The following is a 25,246-nucleotide window of genomic DNA, read 5'->3' as shown; positions in this document are numbered from 1 at the left end:
TTTCCTCGTTGTTCAATGAGGAAAGTCGGCCCGTCGAGCTCCTCGGCGGCTTCCACACGAGTTCCTCGGACGTGTGTACGGGGCCTCACAGTTTGCACAAGCAGCAGCCAATCAGATTGCAGCCCTGACTATAATGTCTCCCCCCATAACATACATTACTCAATGACCTCTTTATTTTCCTTCCCCAGAAGTTGGTTGGAGGGCGGAGTACCTACCCCAGGACCACCCCTTATCGGACTATGAATTTGATGCTATTATCGGGGCGGACGGACGCAGGAACACCCTGGAAGGTATTGTAATTATTATTGGTGCCAATCCCATGTTGGCTCGACTTTAAGTGAACCTCAACTTCACCACTTACCTAAATCTGACCTCCGACCTTCCCTATAGTCTTTGCACAGTTGTACCGGCTCCCAGTGACGGCCCGGGCCGCGCCCCATTAGGGGTGCCCGAGTGCCACCCCCTCTATCCACGGGCACCACCCCCATGCTCCATCCAGTCCACGTCCGCCACCCCCTATTCATGTGTCCGGCCCCTGTCAGGGTGCCTGGGTGAATGAATTACAGCAGGGGCACCTTATTGGAGCCATAGGCTCTAATAGGCTATAAAATAGGGTGGGCTTGGGGCGCAGAGCACAAGCCCACCCAGGTGTTACAACAGCGAATGTAAAAGTGGAGGTACGAAGATGCAAGTCAGATTTTGGGCATCCCCTGCAACACAAATGTCATTTTTTTTTTAGCTGAGATACACACGTCTAAGGGATGCAGACCCTGCCACTTTCCTCATTAGAGCCCTGCGAGTGTAGCAGCTGATTGATAACTATAAAATCACTCCTATTTATTCTACACATGGATACAGAGCAGGGGAGGGCTGGGCAGGGGGGAAATTGCCTCCCAGGCCGCTCTAACTTATGTTCAAAATGGCTGGCAGTTTTATAAAATAAAATAAAAAATAAAAGAAATAAAAAAAGGGGGGTTGTCATCCGGGGCCCTGGGGATCTCCGGGCCCCTGGGGACCTCCGGACCCCTAAAAAAAAATTGGCCCTTTAATAAAAAATAAAATAAAAATATATTAAAAAAAATATATTTTTTTTTGTATAAAAAATAAATAAAACAAGGGGGGGTTGCTACCCGGGGCCATGGGGGGCACCGGGCCCCTGGGGACCTCCGGACCTCTAAAAAATGTTTTAAAAAAAGGGGGGGTTGCCGTCCGGGGCCATGGGGGCCACCGGGCCCCTGGGGACCTCCGGACCTCTAAAAAAAATAAAAAAAATTAAAATATATTGAAAAAATATATTTTTTTATAAAAAATAAATAAAAAAGGGGGGGGGGGGTTGCCATCTGGGGCCCTAGGGACCTCCGGGCCCCTTACAGGTGTACTGCCTGTACCCCCCTGATGGCGGCCCTGGGCACTGGTGAGGCTGCATTGAAAAACCAGGTGGGCCATGGATGGTGATCTCATTCGACGGTTCAATGGGCCACTTGACTGGACTTGCCCCCCAGGCCTAAGGCTGCCAGCCCCCCCTGACACAGAGAAACAGAATAACAGAATAACAAAAGAGATAAAAAATTCCTTGAAGTGTTAAACTGACACGTTTCATGAAGGACGATATCTGACGCTGGGTTCGCAATTTCCCGCCCTTTGTGCATCGCACTCATTCCTAGACGACGTTCTCAGATCCGTGAATCAGGATTAGTCGCCTTTTAAGTATCCGGAGACAAATCATCGCTATTAAGAGACAATCAGAAAATAATTAGCACTGTGCAGGGAGGAGCAGCGCAGGGCGGAGCAGACGCGGCCATCGGCTGGGTTGGTGGCGCTCATCATCTCAGTGTGAAGTCGTGACTCCGCCCAACACGACAGGCAATAAATGTAACAATGGAGAACGCTGATCTGCTGAGCTAAAATTAGTAACAATTCTAAAAATAAAAAGTATTTCTGTCTTTAATTAGAAATAAATTATTTGTGAAGTTGGGACTAGAGGGTGTCCTGAATAAATCCTCCTTCAAATGTCATTCAGCCTTCGGAGTAAAATCTTCATCCTTAACCACTTAACCCACGGACCAAATTGCTGGTCGAAGACCAGAGCACTTTTTGCGATTCGGGACTGCGTCGATTTAACTGACAATTGCGCGACGTGGCTCCCAAACAAAATTGGCGTCCTTTTTTCCCCACAAGTAGAGCTTTCTTTTGGTGGTATTTGATCTGCGTTTTTATTTTTTTGCGCTATAAACAAAAATAGAGCGACAATTTTGAAAAAAATGAATATTTTTAACTTTTTACATAATGAATATCCCCCAAAAATATATAAAAAAACATATTTTTTTCCTCAGTTTAGGCCGATACGTATTGTTCTACATATTTTTCGTAAAAAAATCGCAATAAGCTTTTATTGATTGGTTTGCGCAAAAGTTATAGCGTTTACAAAATAGGGGGTAGTTTTATGGCATTTTTATTAATATTTTTTATTTACAAGTAATGGCGGCGATCAGCGTTTTTTTTTTTTCGGTACTGCGACATTATGGCGGACACTTCGGACACTTTTGACACATTTTTGGGACCATTGGTATTTTATGGCGATCAGTGCTATAAAAATGCATTGGATTACTATAAAAATGCCACTGGCAGGGAAGGGGTTAACATTAGGGGGCGAGGAAGGGGTTAAGTATGTTCCCTGGGTGTGTTCTAACTGAAAGGGGGAGGGGACTGACTAGGGGAAATTACTGATCGCTGTTCATACATTGTATGAACAGACATTCAGGCATTTCTCCCCTGACAGGACCGGGAGCTGTGTGTTTACGATCGCGTGTGCCTGGCAGTGAGCGCGACCGCCGGGCACGCACGTGGGAGCCAGGAGTGAGTGGGGGGCGCACGCCCCTAGTGGCAGCTTCGCCTGCCGATGTAGAGCTACGGCTCTCGCGCAGGAGAGCCGACCTGCCGCCAACCAGTTAAAGAGGTTGTAAAGAAAAAAATTTTTTCCCCTAAATAGCTTCCTTTACCTTAGTGCAGTTCTCCTTCGCTTACCTCATCCTTCCATTTTGCTTTTATACGTCCTTATTTCTTCTGAGAAATCCTCACTTCCTGTTCTTCTGTCTGTAACTCCACACAGTAATGCAAGGCTTTCTCCCTGGTGTGGAGAAAGCCTCTTGAGGGGGCGAGCAGGAGAGTCAGGACGCTCTCTACTTTGCAGATAGAGAAAGGATCTGTGTGTTAGTGGGTGTCCTGACACTCCTGCTCGCCCCCTCAAGAGGCTTTCTCCACACCAGGGAGAAAGCCTTGCATTAATGTGTGGAGTTACAGACAGAAGAACAGGAAGTGAGGATTTCTCAGAAGAAATAAGGACATGCCTGAAGCTGTGTAAGGGCCCCCATAATTCCTGATGGCGGCCCTGATTACAGCGCTAAAGATTGAAAAGGAAAGATCATTTTTTAATAACATTCGAATACAATGTAACTTGTGTAGCAATTGTATATGCTAGATTCTTTTATTTTTTGTATTTTTTATTATTTGCTATTTTTTTTGTCCCACAAAAGTGGAGTTACCCTTTAAGTCTCCTTGCAATGTTTTCTCTATCAGTCCTCTGACTGCAGTGCGTCGGTGTCGTCAGCGGTTGTTATTTACTAAGGTGTTTCCTGGGTGGTACAAACACACGGGTGTGTCCAGCCACCTCTCTGGATGACGGCGGCGATCAAACATCAGCTGGCGGTATAAAGCCGAATCCATCCCGGGATCCTATAAAACGCGGAACTTCCTACAAAGAGAAGCCGTGCAATTTGTCACATTTGAGATTTCCTTTTAATGACAATTAACTGGCGTCTTTAGCGTTTTAAAGGCTTTTCTTTAGCTTTACAGTGTATGTGATCTTTCATAAAGATCATGTATAATATATACACTATATTACCAAAAGTATTGGGACGCCTGCCTTTACACGCACATGAACTTTAATGGCATCCAAGTTCCTCCACCCCAAACTTGCTAATCCGTGTCTTTATGGTCCTTGCTATGTCATTGTGTAATGGGGTCAGCAGGAGGCCGTTGTCACCTGGACCCGTTGCTGAGATTTTCCCTCACTTCCTGTCCTGGTGACACGGAGGCAGGCTTTATTTGGTTCAAATTGTAATTTTAGGATACAGACCATCCAGATCCCTTTCGGTCCAACACGTTTAAACCTTTATTTAAGAATTACTTCGGAACCTCTGAAACGCTTTGGGTAGTTTAATGATTACCTATAAATAGGGTTGTCCCGATACCGATACCAGTATCGGTATCGGGACCGATACCGAGTATTTGCGTACTCCCACAAATACCCCCGATACTGAAATAGAATACTTGTTCCCCCCCCCGCACCGCCGCCGCAAACCTGTCGCCGCAAACCGCAAAGCCGCCGGCGTTAATCAGCGTGCGGGGAACATTACAGCTTTCGTTTGAATAGCTGTATCCCCGCCGCGTATAGACACTCCCCCTTGCGCGGGATTGGACGGATGATCTGTCCAATCCCACGCATGGGGGAGTGTCTATACGCGGCGGGGATACAGCTATTCAAACGAAAGCTGTAATGTTCCCCGCACGCTGATTAACGCCGGCACGTGCGGCATCATCAAGGTATGTAGGACATGGCTGCATTATGTGGGGGACATGGCTGCATTATGTGGGGGACATGGCTGGAATATGTGGGGGGGCATGGCTGGAATATGTGGGGGACATGGCTGGAATATGTGGGGGACATGGCTGGAATATGTGGGGGACATGGCTGCATTATGTGGGGGACATGGCTGCATTATGTGGGGGACATGGCTGTAATATGTGGGGGACATGGCTGTAATATGTGGGGGACATGGCTGCATTATGTGGGGGGACATGGCTGCATTATGTGGGGGACATGGCTGCAATATGTGGGGGACATGGCTGCATTATGTGGGGGACATGGCTGGAATATGTGGGGGACATGGCTGGAATATGTGGGGGACATGGCTGCATTATGTGGGGGACATGGCTGCATTATGTGGGGGACATGGCTGGAATATGTGGGGGACATGGCTGCATATGTGGGGGGACATGGCTGCATTTGGGGACACATTTAAAAAAAATATCGGTACTTGTACTCGGTCCTAAAAAAGTGGTATCGGGACAACCCTACCTATAAACCATTTTGTCTAGCACACATTTCTACAATTCCAATAAGCAGCATGTCTTGGATAGGGATCCATAACCACAGTGATAGAGACTGTCCAGGAGATTACAGGAGTGTGGGCCAACTGGGGCACAATGGGTGACACAGGGGTACACGGGGCATGCTGGAGTCACAGGCGTCGCAAAGGATGCTTAGGCTGCTCTGTAGTCACAAGAGTCGCTGGAGACACAGGAGGGCACAGAGGTCTTCATAGTTCAATGGGGTCACCGGAGACATAGGAGGGCACAGAGGCCACTGAGGTCATTGGAGTGCACAGGGGTCAATAGAGACACAGGAGGGCACAAAGGACATTGGGGTCATTGTAGAAAAAGGAGCGCACAGAGGTCACTGAAAACATAGGAGTGGGCAGAGGTCACTGGGGCAACTGGAGACACAGATGCCTACATAGTTCAATGGGGTTACTGGAGGCACAGGTGCTTACATAGGACACTGGGATCCCTGTAGACACAGGGGCTCACAGAGGACACTGGGGCCATTGGAGTGCACAGTGGTCACATAGGTCACTGGAAACATAGGAGTGGACAAAGACCATTGGAGACACAGAAGCTTACATAGGACACTGGGGTCCCTGTAGACACAGGGGCTCACAGAGGACACTGGGGCCATTGGAGTGCACAGTGGTCACATAGGTCACTTGGGTAACTGGAAACATAGGAGTGGACAGAGACCATTGGAGACACAGAAGCTTACATAGGACACTGGGGTCCCTGTAGACACAGGGGTGCACAGAGGACACTGGGGTCACTGGAGACACAGCAGCGTACAGAGGTCACTGGAGACACAGCAGCGTACAGAGGTCACTGGAGACACAGCAGCGTACAGAGGTCACTGGAGACACAGCAGCGTACAGAGGTCACTGGAGACACAGCAGCGTACAGAGGTCACTGGAGACACAGCAGCGTACAGAGGTCACTGGAGACGCAGGAGCTCACAGAGGTCACTGGAGACACAGAAGCCTACATAGGTCACTCTGGTCACTGGAGGCACAAGAGCTTACATAGGACACTGGGGTCATTGTAGACCCAGGGGACACTGGGCCATTGGAGTGCACAGGGGTCACTGAAGACACAGGAGTAATGCAGACATAACATTGGGGTCACTGTAGACAAATGAGCGAACATGGGGTCACTTGGATCACTGGTAACATAGGAATGGACAAAAGCCATTGGAGACACAGAATCTTAAATAGGACACTGGGGTCACTGGAGACACAGAAGCTCACCGAGGCCACTGGGGTCACTGGAGACACAGGAGCTTACACAGGAGACTGCGGTCATTGGAGATACAGGAGCTTACAAAGGTCACTGGGGTCACTGGGGGCACAGGAGCCTACATAGGACACTGCGACCACTGGAGATTCAGGAGAGCACAGAGGTCACTGGAAACACAGAAGGATAAAGTGTTCACTGGAGTCATTGGAGACACAGGAGCGCACGTAGGTCACTGGGATCACTGGAGACAAGGGAACTCACAGAGATCACTGGGGTAGCTGGAGACAGAAGAGCTTACATAGGACAATGGGGTCATTGGAGACACAGGAGCCTATATAGGACACTGGGACCACTGGAGATTCAGGAGAGCACAGAGGTCACTGGAAACACAGAAGGATAAAGTGTTTACTGGGGTCATTGAAGACACAGGAGCGCACATAGGTCACTGGGATCACTGGAGACAAAGGAACTCACAGAGATCACTGGGGTAGCTTACATAGGACACTGGGGTCATTGGAGACACAGGAGTGCATAGAGGTCACTGGCATTACTGGAGACACTGGAGCTTGCATAGGACACTGGGGTCACCGGAGACAGAGGAGTGCACAGAGGTCACAGGAGTGCATAGGGGTCACAGAGGTCATTTGTGACACAGAAGATACTGCAGCAGGGGTCTTGGCTTTGGTGTATCCACTCGTTGCTTGAATACCGAGCTGCATATCGGTTTGCCATGTAAAGTTGACACCAATCAGGAGAGCTCGCCACTCACCCACGTAGAGACCCGCCTCTGAAACAAAGAAGAGGTGAGCCTGACCTTCCCCACCTTATCCGAAACTAAAACCAAGAGTATTGTTTGTTCATCTCGACCTCTTTGGGATTCAATATTTTACAGTTGACCCTTTAAACATTCGCACTCCTTTTTTTCCCCGCAGGATTTCGAAGGAAAGAATTCCGGGGAAAACTGGCCATCGCCATCACAGCCAACTTCGTCAACAGAAACACGACGGCGGAGGCCAAGGTGGAGGAGATCAGCGGCGTGGCCTTCATCTTCAATCAGAAATTCTTCCAGGACTTGAAGGAAGAAACAGGTTGGTCCTGATTCTCCGAGCCGACGGTAAACGGCGGCACATGACATGAGAACGCCGGCTCCAGGTCATTCGCTTTGTTTTCAGGGGTGGCGAAAAGTTCAGGAGGAAATCAGCCTGACGTAAATAGATCCTACCTGACAAAGGAACTTTCATTGCATAAATACCACGGCCATGTGTGTGCGTCTTAAAGCGAATCGAAACCCCCGACACTAACATCTCATAGAAGCTCAGGCAATTTAACCACCTAGCCACCGGAAGATTTTACCCCCTTCACGACCAGGCCATTTTTTGCTATTCAGCACTGCACTACTTTAACCACTTAAGACCCGGACCTCTAGGCAGCTAAAGGACCCGGCCAGTTTTTTGCGATTCAGCACTGCGTCATTTTAACAAACAATTGCACGGTCCTGCGACGTGGCTCCCAAACAAAATTGGCGTCCTTTTTTTCCCCCACAAATAGAGCTTTCTTTTGGTGGTATTTGATCACCTCTGCGGTTTTTATTTTTTGCGCTATAAACAAAAATAGAGCGACAATTTTGAAAAAAATTCAATATTTTTTACTTTTTGCTATAATAAATATCCCCCAAAAATATATAAAACAACTTTTTTTTCCCCTCAGTTTAGGCCGATACGTATTCTTCTACCTATTTTTGGTAAAAATAAACGCAATAAGCGCTTATCGGTTGGTTTGCGCAAAATTTTATAGCGTTTACAAAATAGGGGATAGTTTTATTGCATTTTTATTATTTTTTTTTTTTTTTACTACTAATGGCAGTGATCAGCGATTTTTTTCGTGACTGCGACATTATGGCGGACACTTCGGACAATTTTGACACATTTTTGGGACCATTGTCATTTTCACAGCAAAAAATGCATTTAAAATGCATTGTTTATTGTGAAAATGACAATTGCAGTTTGGGAGTTAACCACAGGGGGCGCTGTAGGGGTTATGTGTGACCTAATATGTGTTTACAACTGTATCCCTATAAAAGGGAACACACGATCGATGACGCCGCCACAGTGAAGAACTGGGAAGCTGTGTTTACACACAGCTGTCCCCGTTCTTCAGCTCCGGGGACCGATCCCGGGACTCCAGGGGCGATCGGGTCCGCGGGTCCCGTGGTCCTGGAGCTTCGGACCGTGACGGGGGCGCGCGCCCGCGACCCACGGCTGGGTACTAGCACAGGACGTACCTGTACGTGCCTGTGCCCAGCCGTGCCATTCTGGCAACGTAAATGTGCACGTAAATAACAAACATGTCATACTTACCTCCACTGTGCAGTGAATTTTGCATAGAGTGGCCCCGATCCTCCTCTTCTGGGGTCCCAAAGGGGCTCTTGCGGCTCCTCCTTGCATTAGATAACCCCCTCTGGGAAGCTCTCTCAGGAGGGGGGTTACCTTGCGGGCACGCTCCGGTGTCATACACTCGGCGTCCATAGACGCCGAGTGTATGACTTGGCCCCGCCCCCTGGTGCCTGCGTCATTGGATTTGATTGACTGCAGCAGGAGCCAATGGCTCAGGATCAGGTAAGTAAAATAGGGGGGGGGGGGGCTGGGAGGGGGCCCGTGATTGCCAGGTGTTTTTAAAAAAAACACAAACCTTTACAACCCCTTAAATTGGTAAGTTGCGCGGTCATGCAACACTATACCTAAATAAAAAAAAAAATTCACACACATAGAGCTTTCTGCGGTACTTGGTCACCGCGGTTAATTTTATTTTTTGCTATATAAAGGAAAAAAGACAAAAATGTTGAAATAAAAAAACAAAACAATATTTTAAAGCATGATAGCCAGCACAGTGACCCGCCGTAGCTCTTCTTCTCCACTCTGAGCACTGCAGAGGAAGGGACCGCTGACGTTGGAGAGGAGAAGATCTCCAGCCGGTCACGTGAGCGCCCAGTGGCACTGTAAGTAAGGTATTTTCCAAAACAAAGTTACAAAAAGGAGACACACTGCACATGTTTTTACGACGACTTTAACTAGGGTTTATTTTCGGGGTAGGGCTTTATATTGCAGCCATCCCCAAAAATAACACTAGGGGGCAGATCCACAGAGATCTGCACCCGCGCAGCGTATCAGAGATACACTACGCCGCCGTATCTTACCTGGCTTTAAATCGAATCCTGGAAGAATTCGCGCCGTAATTTACGACGGCGTAGTGTATCTCTGGCGGCGGAATTCAAATCGGCGATTAGGGTGCGTGATTCATTTAAATGAAGTGCGTCCCCGCGCCGAATGAACTGCGCATGCTCCGTTTCTAAATTTCCCGCCGTGCATTGCGCGAAATGACGTTGCACGGACGTCATTTTTTTAAACTTAGACGTGACTTACGTACATTCCGATTCACGGACGACTAAGGAAAAAAAAAGAAAAAAATCAAATTTCGACGCGGGAACGACAGCCATACTTAACATGGCAAATCTAACTATACGCGACGAAATAGCAGCTTTAACTATACGCCGGAAAAAGCCGACTACAGACGACGTAAAAAAATGCGACGGCCGCACGTATGTTCGTGGATCGTCGGAAATGGCTCATTTGCATACCCGACGCGGAAAACAACGTGAACGCCACCCAGCGGACGCCGAAGTATTGCATCTTAGATCCGAAAGGCGTACGAGGACGTACGCCTGTCGGATCTAACCCAGATGCCGTCTTATCTTGTTTTGAGGATTCAAACTAAAGATACGACGCGGGAAATTTGAAAGTACGCCGGCGTATCAGTAGATACGCCGGCGTACTCTGTCTGTGAATCTACCCCTAGGTCTTATTTTCGGGGTAGGGTTTATTTTCGGGGAAACAGGGTATTATGCGGAAAAACATCTGCTTGCTGCGTTTGGGGGTGACAATGACTGGCACCACAAACGCACAATTTTGCGCATGTTTATGAAATGCTCAGATGTGCGCAGGGGCCTTAGTGGACACAATCCCTTATTCATCCCTTTACTGTATTCAAGATTGAAAAAAAAAAAAAACCCTGACAATAGATCCAATGTTATTGTAGCTCGGGATGTGTGGGCAGCGTGTATTCCTACGCTTCTTGTAATCTCTCATTGAAATAAACACAGAGGACGCTTTTCCAAGACTCGCAGCTGCAGAAGATATCACTGGCGGCTTTTCCCTGACAATAAACTTTTTTTCTCTTTTATCTCTTTTCTGCTTCCAGGGATCGACCTTGAGAACATTGTGTATTACAAGGACAGCACGCATTATTTCGTGATGACTGCAAAAAAGCAGAGTCTGCTGGACAAGGGGGTCATCCTGAACGTAGGTGGATTCTGCTCATTCATTGGCTCTGATTCAGCATTTTTTTTTTAACCACTTCAATACCCGGGGCATTTTTACCCCCTTCCTGCCCAGAGCAATTTTGTAGTTTTCAGCGCTGTCGCACTTTGAATGACAATTGCGCGGGCGTGCGACGTGGCTCCCAAACAAAATTGACACCCTTTTTTTCTGACAAATAGAGATTTATTTTGGTGGTATTTGGTCACCTCTGCGTTTTTTTTTTTTTCACTATAAACAAAAGAAAAGCGACAATTTTGAAAAAAACACTATGGTCCAGATTCACAAAACACTTACGCCGACGTATCTCGAGATACGCCGTGTAAGTGTAAATGTGCGCCATCGTATCTATGCGCCGTGCCCATAAAACTTGATACGCCTGAAAATAGGCTTCATCCAACCGACGTAAGTCTCCTACGCCGTCGTATCTTGGGCGCATATTTACGCTGGCCGCAAGGGGCGCTTCCATTGATTTACGATTCGAATATGCAAATGAGAGAGATACGCCGATTCACGAACGTACTTGCGCCCGGCGCATTCATATACGCGGTTTACGTAAGTCGTACATCCGGCGTAAACTTAAGCCTCATAAAGTAGGTGTAAGTCATGTTAGGGTATGGACCAGGGAACAGCCGTCGTATTTTACGTCGTTTACGTAAGTCGTACGTGAATGGGGCTGTGCGTAGGTTACGTTCACGTCACAGGCATTGAGCCGGCGTATCTTTGGGGCGTAAATACGACGTGATTCCCGGCATGCGCGCGCATGCGCCGTTCGTTCGGCCATGCATCTACATGGGGTCAAGCCTCATTTAAATACAACACGCCCACGACCTGCCTACTTTGAATTACGCGCGCTTACGCCGGCCCATTTACGCTACGCCGCCGTAACTTAGGAAGCAAGTGCTTTGTGAATACTGTACTTGCCTCTCTTAAGTTGCGGCGGCGTAGCGTAAATAAGATACGCTACGCCCTCACAACATAGAGCGGCCCTACGTGAAATGCATGATTATGACGAAACACACACTATTGGGTGCTTGCAATAAAAATAATAACTAAGATGTTATTGATCTTTAATATACGCGTTATATATTGATCGCTATATAGCGGACCTAAGATGTTGGTTTATACACCCTTGATGGCTATATTTAATTATGTTGTTATGGCTGTATATAAGGATGTATCTGATTTTTTTTTCTGACTCAATAAAACTTTTATTGCAAATAAATAAATAAATACATGAATTAATTATTATTATTTATTTTATTTTTTTTGCAATAAAAGTTTTATTGAGTCAGAAAAAAAAATCAGGTACATTCTTATATACAGCCATAACAATATAATTAAATATAGTCATCAAGGGTGTATAAACCAACATCTTAGGTCAGCTATACAGTGATAAATGAATTCATATAATATATTTTTAACAACTGTAGTTATAATTAATAATAATGAATTAATAATTATATTTTATTTTTATATTTATGGTCATAAGTTATATGTATATTTATAAATATTAATTATAAATTATAATTTAAATTTACATTTATTATTTATTAATTCATAAATTAATAATAAGAATAATAATGTGTAACTAATTTGTAATTTATAATTAATTGAATTATTTCTTTCAATCATGGAGTCTCGGTATCACAACATAAGGATTTGCTTTGTATGTTCCTCAGGATAATGCTGATGCCGAGGCGTTGCTTTGTGCCCAGAATGTGGATCAGGACAGCCTGCAGTCCTACGCCCGGGAAGCCGCAGACTTCGCCACAAACTACCAGCTGCCGTCTTTGGACTTCGCCATCAACCATTACGAGCAGCCTGACGTAGCCATGTTCGACTTTACCTCGATGTACGCCTCGGAAAACGCCGCCCTGGTCAGAGAACGGCGCGGACACCATGTCCTGGTGGCCCTTGTCGGAGACAGTTTACTTGAGGTAGGTCCACGTATGAAGCATGGTGTCCACTCAATGGTCCAGTGTATGTGGGTTTTATTGTGGGCGAGGTTATTGTCTGTTATTGTAAAGCTATGACTGAAAACTTTTACCTTCTTCCAGTGGCGGGGCGTCCATAAAGGGCGCAGGAGCGCCGCCACCTCTCTCCTGCACTGCTCTAATCCCATAGATAGATTAATACATTGCATGACTCTATCTATGGTCACTGCTGACACCCCCTATTCAGGTACCCGGCCCATTTTCGGTCACCGGGCCCCTGAATTACAGCGGTGGGGGTGCTTTTTGGAAGCACCTGTGTCCAAAAATGTCAGAAGCGAGCATATCACTCAGTTGTGTGTTAGCAAAACGAAGGAATTCGCTTTGCTAGCATTGAACCCGCCAATCAGGTGCGCTGGGTCTGTGTTACCTGCCACCTGATTGGCTGAAATGACAATTGCTGTGATTGCCTATCAGGCGTCCAATCATAGCAGAGGACGAGGAGCGGGCGGGAGAAAACATCAGATTGGGGAATAAATGGAAAACAATGGACAGCGTTAGCCGTCACCCGAGACAAGGTAAGTACCGGGCAGACGGGGGCACAGTGGCAGCATTTGGGGCACAGTGGCAACGTTAAATGGGCGAAGTGGCAGCATTTAGGGCACAGTGGCAATGTGTAATGGGCAAAGTGGCAGCATTTGGGGCACAGTGGTGGCAGCATTTGGGCACAGTGGCAACGTTTGATGGGCAAAGTGGCAACATTTGGGGCACAGTGGCAGCATTTGGGGCACAGTGGCAACATTTAATGGGCAAAGTGGCAGCGTTTGGGCACAGTGACAGCATTTGGGGCACAGTGACAATGTTTAACGGGCACAGTGGCACCATTTGGGGCACAGTGGCAACATTTGATGGGCAAAGTGGCTACGTTTGATGGGCACAGTGACTGCATTTGATGGCACAGTTTTTGCGTTTTATGGCACAGTGGCTGCATTTGATGGGCACAGTGACTGCGTTTGATGGGCACAGTGAGGCTGCAATTGATGGGTGTTTTTTTTTTTCAGAATTTGCCCCCCAAAAAATTTGAGCACCAGCCACCATTGCCTTCTTCTCTCTTTCTGATTGCACGTTTTGAAGGAAGGTTTACATTTTATGGAGTTTCTGGCCTTTCATGAGAAGAGAAATATGCTTTTATGTGTTGGAAATGTAGACAGTCATGGCACACAATCATATCAAGGTCCACTTCTACAGACATGGTGGGTCACTCTGCCTGAAGAAGACCTTGGGCCTCGAAACACGTCATACATTTACATTTACCAGCAGATAAATCCTTCCTAATCAAAATGTTATCACACATATATGGATATGACTGCTGATACTTATCAAGGACTTCCGAATAATATCTATAGCATAAGTACTGTATATGTGGTCATTTTTTTAATGGAGTGTCCCTATAGTCCAACTCAGGTAGGTTGAAGAATTGGATCTTATTTTTATTTTTTTTTGACAAGAAAAAATAATTTGATATTTTTAATTGGGGATAGTGATGCCTTTGCGTGTGGAGAAAAAGAGACTCCTACTTAAAATGCCAATCTACTACTACATACTCTGGGTATGATGTCCGGACGGTGGGTTGGCAGGTTCTGCTCCAAAGGGGTTTCGGTTGGTCACCTTGGGCTATGACCGTAATGAGTAGGACTGGGATTGAACCACCACACTGTAATAATCATAGGCGTGCGCACAGGGTGTGTGCCAGGTGTGCCTAGGCACACCCTAATCACCCTGTGTGGTGCAGATTGCGCCGAACTACAGTATACTGTGTCAAACGTGCACTAACGCACAGAAAAATACAGCATTAAATGGCACGTAACACACAGGAATATACTGCGTTAAACATGCAGTAATGCACTGAAATATACTGCGTTAAGCGTGCACTAATGCACAGAAATATTCTGCATTAAACGTGCAGTAACGTACTGGAATATACTGCGTTAAACATGCAGTAATGCACAGAAATATACTGCGTTAAACATGCAGTAAGGCACTGAAATATACTGCGTTAAGCGTGCAGTAACGCACTGGAATATACTGCGTTAAACATGCACTAATGCACAGAAACATACTGCGTTAAACGTGCAGTAACGCACAGAAATAGACCCCTGATATTTAACCAAAGCTCCCTAATAAAATAAAAAAATAAAAACTACTGACACTGTCCACGGCTCTGCTGACACCATCAGTATACTGTATATACACATGCAAATATGTTTGATCTTTGGGGTGCACACCCTAATGCAATAGGCTGCGCACACCTATGGTAATAATAAAGTCCAGCACAGGCGTATTCCAAAAATCAACGCGTTTCGAGTGTTCAAACATCTCCCCTTCATCTGGGGTTTTAAGGTAAGGTAGGGTGGTGTAAAACTCAGTTGGCCATGACTCATAACCAGGGTGGTAGTGACAGCAAACTTTGCCCAGGTAGAGAGGCTGTCATGTCATTCCAGAGACTGTCACATTAGAGAGACTGCTATGTTATTGCAGAGGCTGTCACATTAGAGAGACTGCTATGTTATTGCAGAGGCTGTCACATTAGAGAGACTGCTATGTTATTCCAGAGGCTGTCACATTAGAAAGACCGAGAAGCTAGACATAAACTGGACCTCCAGAAATGTTGGGGGACCTCCCCCGGTTTTTAGTTGCCTGTTGCTGCATTGCCTGTTTCTTTCTAGTGTGACTTCTCACGTGTCCAGCTGAAGAAACATAACCTGTCTGTCTTGCAGCCTTTCTGGCCAATGGGGACGGGCTGTGCCCGAGGATTTCTGGCGGCCTTCGACACGGCCTGGATGGTGAAGAGCTGGGCTCAGGGGACGCCGCCCCTCGAGGTCCTGGCTGAAAGGTAGGATTTTCTCCCAGTTTTCCAGAAGAAAAAAAAAGCCCCGTGTCCCATAGAAGGATGAAGTCAACAAACCATCATGGCCGCTGCCCCCCCCCCCCCGCTATCCTCTCCCATGACCCCCAGTTGTTGGGACACGACTCCAGCACTGTGTAGTCACCCAACTTATAAAACTACCAAAAGCTTCTGCTTTGTCTTCCATCTGCTTTTGGAAGCTTCCAGCTTACTCTGTTTTGCCATATGACACTAATATCTCCAAGTGCCCCCCCCCCCCCCCCCTCCGGGACAAAAATAGCGAGGCTTTATATAGATCACCATATGGTCATTTATATCACAGACCTAAAATGGCGACACTGCGCTCCATAGCGGAAAGACGGAAACACTTTAATTTGTTTTCCAGGGACTCTGAGCCATTGTAGGAAATGCAAACTGGACATTTTAAGGGGTATGAATACTTTTTCAAGGCACTGTATAGCCACTAGATGGAGCTAAGGGTTATAGAAAATAAATACTTATGTACTGTGATTATCAGCTCCATCTCAGGGCCGCCATCAGTGGGGTACAGGCAGTACACCTGTAAGAGGCCCGGGGTCCCCAGGGACCCGGAAGGCAACCCCCTTTTTTTTTTTTTTTAAGTTGAAAAGGGTCTCAAAATATCTTGGCCACCCCTCCAGACTCTGCTGAACATTTAGTTTTAGGACACATGGATGTTCCTCGATCCCTAGCTGCGAAGAGCGCCCGTATAAATCAAGGACAGCTGGCACGGTAATTAGGAATCCCAATATGCTTTTATATAAAAATAATTCTGCTCACTGCGACTTCACAATTACACGTTGTGGTCGGCAAAACCGAAACTCTGAGGAAAGAAAAAATGAAAAGTTTGACTTTAATGTGGAACAGTCTTCCTAGCTGGATCTAATCTAGGGCACGGCGGCGCGCTCACGTGAGGTCATCCTTTCTCCTCGAACGCTAAAGACGTGTCCTTGATTCATTTCTGACTCACTTGTCTGTGGTCGTCGAGTTTAAAAAAAAAAATCATCTGTCAGAAATGTAAAAGGCCCCAAAAAAGCAGCTTGTAGATAATTTATGGTGAGTGGTTACATCTCGGCTTTAGCGGCTGGGGGAGGGGGGGGGAGAAGATTATACCTTGGGGAAGGTTCCGTGAGCGCACAATGAGATGACATCATGTAATGTATGGTGTGCTACATATTTACCCTGCAAATCACACTGATTTAGATGAAATGACCGTTTCCCCCCCTTTGGCCACGGCGCCACATGGCAGATTTGGCAAGAGGTTCCAAAGTTGAAGGAAATATCTGAAGAGTGATGATTCTCCGGGGGGGAGTTTTGTAGACATCTGATTATGTTCTGTCTTCTTTCAGGGAGAGTATTTACCGTTTGCTACCTCAGACGACGCCGGAGAACATCAGCAAAAACTTTGACCAGTACACGATCGACCCCGCGAGCCGCTACCCCAACCTCAACTCCAGCTGTGTCCGGGGGCATCAGGTGCGTGTGCGCGACCGTTCAATCCTAATATATTTCATGGCCTAGTGCAGCCGTACTCAACCAACCATCCGTGGAACCATAGGGTTCCTCCAGAGGTGCCTAGGGGTTCCTTGAGCTGCCATTTGATTGTGCCTACATAATTCCATGGCCACTGCCACTTGGCAGAGCCAGATACAGGATGCCAATGATCTTTGTAACTGTCTGTAAATGTGGAATTCTGACCACCACGGTAAGGAACATTCTTCCCACTGATAACCAATGTAAGGGACATTCTTCTCACTGATAACCAATGTAAGGGACATTCTTCTCACTGATCACCAATGTAAGGGGCATTCTTCTCACTGATCACCAATGTAAGGAACATTCTTCTCACTGATCACCAATGTAAGGGACATTCTTCCCACTGATCACCAATGTAAGGAACATTCTTCCCACTGATCACCAATGTAAGGGACATTCTTCTCACTGATCACCAATGTAAGGGACATTCTTCTCACTGATCACCAATGTAAGGGACATTCTTCCCACTGATCACCAATGTAAGGAACATTCTTCCCACTGATAACCAATGTAAGGGACATTCTTCTCACTGATCACCAATGTAAGGGACATTCTTCTCACTGATCACCAATGTAAGGGACATTCTTCCCACTGATCACCAATGTAAGGGACATTCTTCCCACTGATCACCAATGTAAGGGACATTCTTCTCACTGATCACCAATGTAAGGAACATTCTTCTCACTGATCACCAATGTAAGGAACATTCTTCTCACTGATCACCAATGTAAGGGACATTCTTCTCACTGATCACCAATGTAAGGACATTCTTCTCACTGATCACCAATGTAAGGGACATTCTTCCCACTGATCACCAATGTAAGGGACATTCTTCTCACTGATCACCAATGTAAGGAACATTCTTCCCACTGATAACCAATGTAAGGGACATTCTTCTCACTGATCACCAATGTAAGGGACATTCTTCTCACTGATCACCAATGTAAGGGACATTCTTCCCACTGATCACCAATGTAAGGGACATTCTTCCCACTGATCACCAATGTAAGGGACATTCTTCTCACTGATCACCAATGTAAGGGACATTCTTCTCACTGATCACCAATGTAAGGACATTCTTCTCACTGATCACCAATGTAAGGGACATTCTTCCCACTGATCACCAATGTAAGGGACATTCTTCTCACTGATCACCAATGTAAGGAACATTCTTCCCACTGATCACCAATGTAAGGGACATTCTTCCCACTGATCACCAATGTAAGGGACATTCTTCCCACTGATCACCAATGTAAGGATCATTCTTCCCACTGATCACCAATGTAAGAGACATTCTTCTCACTGATCACCAATGTAAGGGACATTCTTCTCACTGATCACCAATGTAAGGGACATTCTTCTCACTGATCACCAATGTAAGGGACATTCTTTCCACTGATCACCAATGTAAGGGACATTCTTCCCACTGATCACCAATGTAAGGGACATTCTTCCCACTGATCACCAATGTAAGGGACATTCTTCTCACTGATCACCAATGTAAGGGACATTCTTCTCACTGATCACCAATGTAAGGAACATTCTTCCCACTGATCACCAATGTAAGGGACATTCTTCCCACTGATCACCAATGTAAGGGACATTCTTCCCACTGATCACCAATGTAAGGAACATTCTTCTCACTGATCACCAATGTAAGGGACATTCTTCTCACTGATCACCAATGTAAGGAGCATTCTTCCCACTGATCACCAATGTAAGGAAAATTCTTCCCACTGATCACCAATGTAAGGAACATTCTTCTCACTGATCACCAATGTAAGGAACATTCTTCTCACTGATCACCAATGTAAGGAACATTCTTCCCACTGATCACCAATGTAAGGAAAATTCTTCCCACTGATCACCAATGTAAGGAACATTCTTCTCACTGATCACCAATGTAAGGAACATTCTTCCCACTGATCACCAATGTAAGGACATTCTTCTCACTGATCACCAATGTAAGGGACATTCTTCCCACTGATCACCAATGTAAGGGACATTCTTCTCACTGATCACCAATGTAAGGAACATTCTTCCCACTGATAACCAATGTAAGGGACATTCTTCTCACTGATCACCAATGTAAGGGACATTCTTCTCACTGATCACCAATGTAAGGGACATTCTTCCCACTGATCACCAATGTAAGGGACATTCTTCCCACTGATCACCAATGTAAGGGACATTCTTCTCACTGATCACCAATGTAAGGAACATTCTTCTCACTGATCACCAATGTAAGGAACATTCTTCTCACTGATCACCAATGTAAGGGACATTCTTCTCACTGATCACCAATGTAAGGACATTCTTCTCACTGATCACCAATGTAAGGGACATTCTTCCCACTGATCACCAATGTAAGGGACATTCTTCTCACTGATCACCAATGTAAGGAACATTCTTCCCACTGATCACCAATGTAAGGGACATTCTTCCCACTGATCACCAATGTAAGGGACATTCTTCCCACTGATCACCAATGTAAGGATCATTCTTCCCACTGATCACCAATGTAAGAGACATTCTTCTCACTGATCACCAATGTAAGGGACATTCTTCTCACTGATCACCAATGTAAGGAACATTCTTCCCACTGATCACCAATGTAAGGAACATTCTTCTCACTGATCACCAATGTAAGGAACATTCTTCTCACTGATCACCAATGTAAGGGACATTCTTCTCACTGATCACCAATGTAAGGAGCATTTTCCTGTTGACCACCATTGTAAAGCACATTCTTCCCAATTTTTCTTTATTAAAAGTCTTGCAATCAATAAGCATAAAATCACTATATATATATATATATATTAAAAAAAATACATAAATATATACATATTTACATAAATGAAAATAAATATAGCAAATCTGCTCTCAAACAAAAAGACTTTACAGAAAAAGTGAAAATCATGTCATCCCCGGGGAAAATAAATCTTACTACAACTCGCACCACTACACCAGACAAACCTGCAAGGTCAAGAAACAAACCCGCACCCATTATGCATGCAGCCCTTCTTCAAAAAGATACTAACCAACAAAAGCTAAGGGAGTGAAAGACACAGAAAAGTAAAAGAACCCCTCACTCAGAGACTGGCAGCTCACCAAAGGCAGGTCTGATATTCCTCCACGCCCTTTTCCAGACCGCCCCCGAGGCTCCCTGCCCTTCTCAAGACCCCCGAATTTTCCCAACGTCACCCAAATGTAACTTCCTCTTATGTTTGACTGCAGGTGAGGCATCTCTACATCACCAATGAACTGCAAGGCTGTCCTTTAGAGAGAGTGAGTTCCATCAGGAGGTCGGTCAATCTAAGCCGACATGGTAAGCAAGAGCCTCGGCCACCTTCATGCCCCTTCCTCTGATGCTCGGCTTTTCCTGAGACTCAGCCAATGTCCTTCTCTCCTTGTCTCATCAGAGTCCGACGTTCGACCCAACAGACTTCTGACCTGGTGTCAGAAGCAGACGGAGGGCTACCGGAATGTCAATGTCACAAACCTGACCGGCTCCTGGAGAAACGGCTTGGCCCTGTGCGCCATCATTCACCATTTTCGGCCAGAACTTCTGTAAGTTGCGCACATTGTGCACGTATGCCTTCTTGGCGCTGGAGTGTCATATGAATCAGTGGTTTATATATATATGAGCAGTACTAGGCTCAATGAGAAAGCACACATCCATAAAAACTGGTGTCGCCGATCCATCCTTTCTATGCAAATGTGTCTATGAGGAACATGGAGGGTTGGTGTTTTTAGGGTTGGTGTCTCTATAATTGAAAGGAGGAGGGCAACAGCCAATAAGCTAGCTGCCCAACTATAGACGGAGGCGGCTCTTTAATTGGGCAAATTAGGCAATCGCCTTAGGCCTCGCCCTCAGAAGTGCCTCGTGCGATTGCCTTAGTTGCCTTTCAGGTCAGTGTGTGGGACTCGCAAGCCGGTGGGGGTGAGTGGGCGGCGGGCACACTGCACACAGCAGCAGACTGAGCTGAGCCACAGGCCGCGGTTTGCGGCGGACGAGGGATACAACACGTCACTTTTGTCTATAGACAATGGGCCAGATTCAGGTAGGACTTACGCTGACGTATCTTCTTATACGCCGCATAAGTCCACGGATGCGCCGTCGTATCTATGCGCCGTATTCTTGAAACCAGATACGCCTGAATTTTGTCTCCATCCGACCGACGTAAGTCTCGTACGCCGTCGTATCTTGTGCACATATTTACGCTGGCCGCAAGGGGCACTTCCATTGATTTACGCGTTGAATATGTAAATGACCTAGATACGCCGATTCACGAACGTACTTGCGCCCGTCGCAGTAAGCTACGCCGTTTACGTAAGGCATACGTCCGGCGTATAGTTATCCCTCATAAAGCAGGGGTAAGTCATGTTAGGGTATGGACGTCAGAACAGCTGTCGTATTTTACGTTGTTTGCGTAAGTCGTACGTGAATGGGGCTGGGTCGTAGGTTACGTTCACGTCGTACGCATTGAGCCGTCGTTTCTTAGGGAGTATATGCGACGTGCCCTTTGTTTTTAAACGTTTAGAGACCCCTGATATAGAGGAAGCAAATGATGAAAGATGTCAATAAAACTGAAATTACGCAAGGAAGACCATACACAAAAAGTTAAAGGGGAAACTGCAATGGATTAGGGTCAATCTTATTTATCTATTTTTTCAGTTCATACGTTTTTAAAATATTTTATATCTGATTTCTTTGCTTTGTATATAATCTTTTTTTTAATTATTAGTATTTTTTAATTAAAGACAAAGGATTCCCATAGAACTAGGGGAAAGCTAAAAGGTCAGCACATAAACTAATCATCTCGGGATAAATAGAGATTACCATGTGAAAAGGAACCCAAAGCTCCACCTGCTGGCTTAAGAGAATACTAAGGGCCAAATCCTCAGCCAGGCGGCGTAACTTAACTTTCAGCAGTTAAGTTACACTGACTTAAAGTTTCTACCTAAGTGCCTGATCCACAAAGCACTTACCTAGAAATTTCAGGCCGTGTAACTTAAGTGCCGCCGTCGTAAGGCGGTCCTCCTCTCCAGGGGGCGTTTATAATTTAAATGAGGCGCGCTCCCGCGCCGGCCGTACTGCGCATGCGTGTGACGTAATTTTCCCGACGTGCAGCGCGCGAACGTAATTGACGCCGGGCGGCTTTGTGGATTGCGACGGGACACTAAAGTTGCGACGGGTGAAAAAAAATATACGCGCCGGGCAAACAAATAATTATTAAAAAAATAGATAACGTCGCTCAGCATGCATTCCTGAGGGAGAACTCCATGCCAATTTTCAAAGAAAAAACCGTCATGGGTTCCCCCCCCAGGAGCATACCAGGCCCTTAGGTCTGGTATGGGTTGTAAGGAGACCCCCCACGCCGAAAAATCGACGTAGGGGGTCCCCCTACAATCCATACCAGACCCGTATCCAAAGCACGCTACCCGGCCGGTCAGGAAGGGAGTGGGGACGAGCGAGCGCCCCCCCCTCCTGAGCCGTGCCAGGCCGCATGCCCTCAACATGGGGGGGTTGGGTGCTCTGGGGCAGGGGGGCGCACTGCGGGCCCCCCCACCTCAGAGCACCCTGTCCCCATGTTGATGAGGACAGGACCTCTTCCCGACAACCCTTGCCGTTGGTTGTCGGGGTCTGCGGGCGGGGGCTTATAGGAATCTGGGAGTCCCCTCAAATAAGGGGGCCCCCAGATACCGGCCCCCCACCCTAAGTGAATGGATATGGGGTACATCGTACCCCTATCCATTCACCTGTAGGCAAAAAGTTAAAGTTAGTAAACACACAACACAAGGGTTTTTAAAATAATTTATTATTCTGCTCCGGATGCCCCCCCTGTCTTCTTTATTAGCTCTATTAGCAGGGGGGGCTTCTTCTTCCACTCTCCGGGGGTCTTCTCCGCTCTCCGGGGGGCTTCTCCGGACTCCGGGGGTCTTCTTCCATCTTCTCCCCTCTTCCGCTGTTGACTCGGCGAACCCCGGTTCTTCTGCAGATGTCCGGTGCCTTCTTCTTCAGCGCTGGCTGCCTGCTATCTTTGTGTGTTAGCTCAATTTCTAACAGGCAGCCGGCGCGGTCTTCTGTGACGTCAGGGTCTTCTCTTCTGTTCTTCTCCCCTCTTCCGATGTTGACTTGTCGCTGTAATGATGGAAGCGCGCCTTGCATCCCATTTATATAGGCATCACCGTCCCATCATGCTCCGGTTGGTATCCACGTGGTGGGTGCACGGCAAGGGTTGTCGGGAAGAGGTCCTGTCCTCATCAACATGGGGACAGGGTGCTCTGAGGTGGGGGGGCCCGCAGTGCGCCCCCCTGCCCCAGAGCACCCAACCCCCCCATGTTGAGGGCATGCGGCCTGGCACGGCTCAGGAGGGGGGGGCGCTCGCTCGTCCCCACTCCCTTCCTGACCGGCCGGGTAGCGTGCTATGGATACGGGTCTGGTATGGATTGTAGGGGGACCCCCTACGTCGATTTTTCGGCGGAGGGGGGGTCTCCTTACAACCCATACCAGACCTAAGGGCCTGGTATGCTCCTGGGGGGGAACCCATGCCGGTTTGGATTTTACAAATTGCCGTGGAGTTCTCCCTCGGGAATGCATACCAAATGCTGTCGCTTGAATGGGCCTTTACAAGGTGTGACTAACTTTACACTTTGTAAAAGCAGCCCTAGTTTTACACTTGGCAAACTAACACTTACGGCGAAAAAACTAAGCACAAAAGCTTTGAGGATCGCCCTAAGTGCTAATTTGCATACCAGAAGAGGCATTTCGACTCGAAATGCCCCCAGTGGCGGATGCGGTACTGCATCCTAAGATCCGGCAGTGTAAGTCCCTTACAGATGTCGGATCTTCTGCCTAACTTAGGAAAACTGCTTCTGAGGATCAGTTCCAAAGTTAGAACCAGAGATACGACGGCTTACGCCGGAGTATCTCTTTTGTGGATATGGCCCTAAATCTTTTAGGTTTAAACGTAAAGTTAATATCTTAAGTTTCATTTTCCCGACTTGTTCATTCCCCGACTTAGTTGGGGTAGGCGGTACACTTTGGTGGGGGTGGGTCAGCCACGCTCTGTGACCTTTGACCTCTGGGAACCCGCCTTCTGACGTTTGGGGGAGGTCCCTGTTCCAATTCCTGAGTCCTAGCCATATTCTTCAATGGGAAACCCTAACCCCTAACCCTAACCACTAACCCTAACCATAATAAATAAGCAAAGATACAAACAATGGTGAAGGGAAATGAGGGGAGGAAAGTGATGCTGGCAGACTGGGACAAGTTCCAGTTGATTCTTTCCATATCATTAGCCTTATGGCATTGAGAATGACCACTTTACTGCCTTCTCATAATTGTGCATAACATTGGACCAATAGTTTTCAAAATGATCTGTGGGCTTCACACACAACTCCTATACATCGTCCTAAATATTCTTTTTCTTTTCTATCTTCTACCTGAATGATGAGATCAATCCCACTGTCCAATTATTTTATTATGTTATTTGTACTTAATGTTCAACGATGATCCTGTCTTCTGACCCTGTTCCCTTCCCCCCCCCCAGCGACTTTGACTCTTTGAACGAGGATGACGCTGTCAGGAACAACCAGCTGGCCTTTGATATCGCCGAGAAGGAATTTGGAATCTCTCCAATCACTTCGGCCAAGGAGATGGCATCCAATGAAGAACCCGATAAGCTTAGCATGGTCTTGTACCTCTCCAAGTTCTATGAATTATTCCGAGGAACCCCGCTGAGGCCTGTCGGTACGTAGCTCTGCTTGACTATGAATGACCGGCGTTCCCAGGCAAAGGTTATTTTTTACCACGTTATTCTTCACAGCTGAGGTTGGGCATTGCTAACATCAAACAGACGATATTTGCATGTCGCTGTTACAAATCCAAAAACAATTCTTTGTTAATGTAAAATAGAAAGAGCCATGCAAATCGTTCCTTTATGTCCTTGTAATCAAGTGTGCTTCCAAAACGTGTATTTTGTAGCCCAGATACATACTAAATATAAAGCCATTTGTCCAACTGCCCATCCAGAGCCTCTGGTTTATAGACCGGATACATCCTAAATATAGAGCCA

At 46.6% G+C, this 25,246-nt stretch overlaps 1 protein-coding gene across 10 annotated transcripts in view; it reads left to right on the top strand.

Annotated features, from left to right (window-relative positions):
* LOC120916987 (F-actin-monooxygenase MICAL2-like) overlaps positions 1 to 25,246 on the top strand; it is a 300,525-nt gene that overhangs the window by 126,123 nt on the left and 149,156 nt on the right. For all 10 annotated transcript variants that reach the window (XM_040327945.1, XM_040327950.1, XM_040327949.1 and 7 more), the window contains exons 5-13: positions 189 to 290; positions 7,335 to 7,490; positions 10,657 to 10,757; positions 12,455 to 12,712; positions 15,484 to 15,599; positions 16,979 to 17,105; positions 20,403 to 20,493; positions 20,588 to 20,735; positions 24,722 to 24,921. In XM_040327945.1, the coding sequence (XP_040183879.1) occupies positions 189 to 290; positions 7,335 to 7,490; positions 10,657 to 10,757; positions 12,455 to 12,712; positions 15,484 to 15,599; positions 16,979 to 17,105; positions 20,403 to 20,493; positions 20,588 to 20,735; positions 24,722 to 24,921 (1,299 nt within the window). The remainder of the gene's footprint in view (positions 1 to 188; positions 291 to 7,334; positions 7,491 to 10,656; positions 10,758 to 12,454; positions 12,713 to 15,483; positions 15,600 to 16,978; positions 17,106 to 20,402; positions 20,494 to 20,587; positions 20,736 to 24,721; positions 24,922 to 25,246) is intronic.

The sequence above is a fragment of the Rana temporaria genome, chromosome 11 (genome assembly GCF_905171775.1).
Source record: "Rana temporaria chromosome 11, aRanTem1.1, whole genome shotgun sequence".
NCBI classification, from domain to species: Eukaryota; Metazoa; Chordata; class Amphibia; order Anura; family Ranidae; genus Rana; species Rana temporaria.
This window is presented reverse-complemented; position numbering and strand designations above follow the sequence as displayed.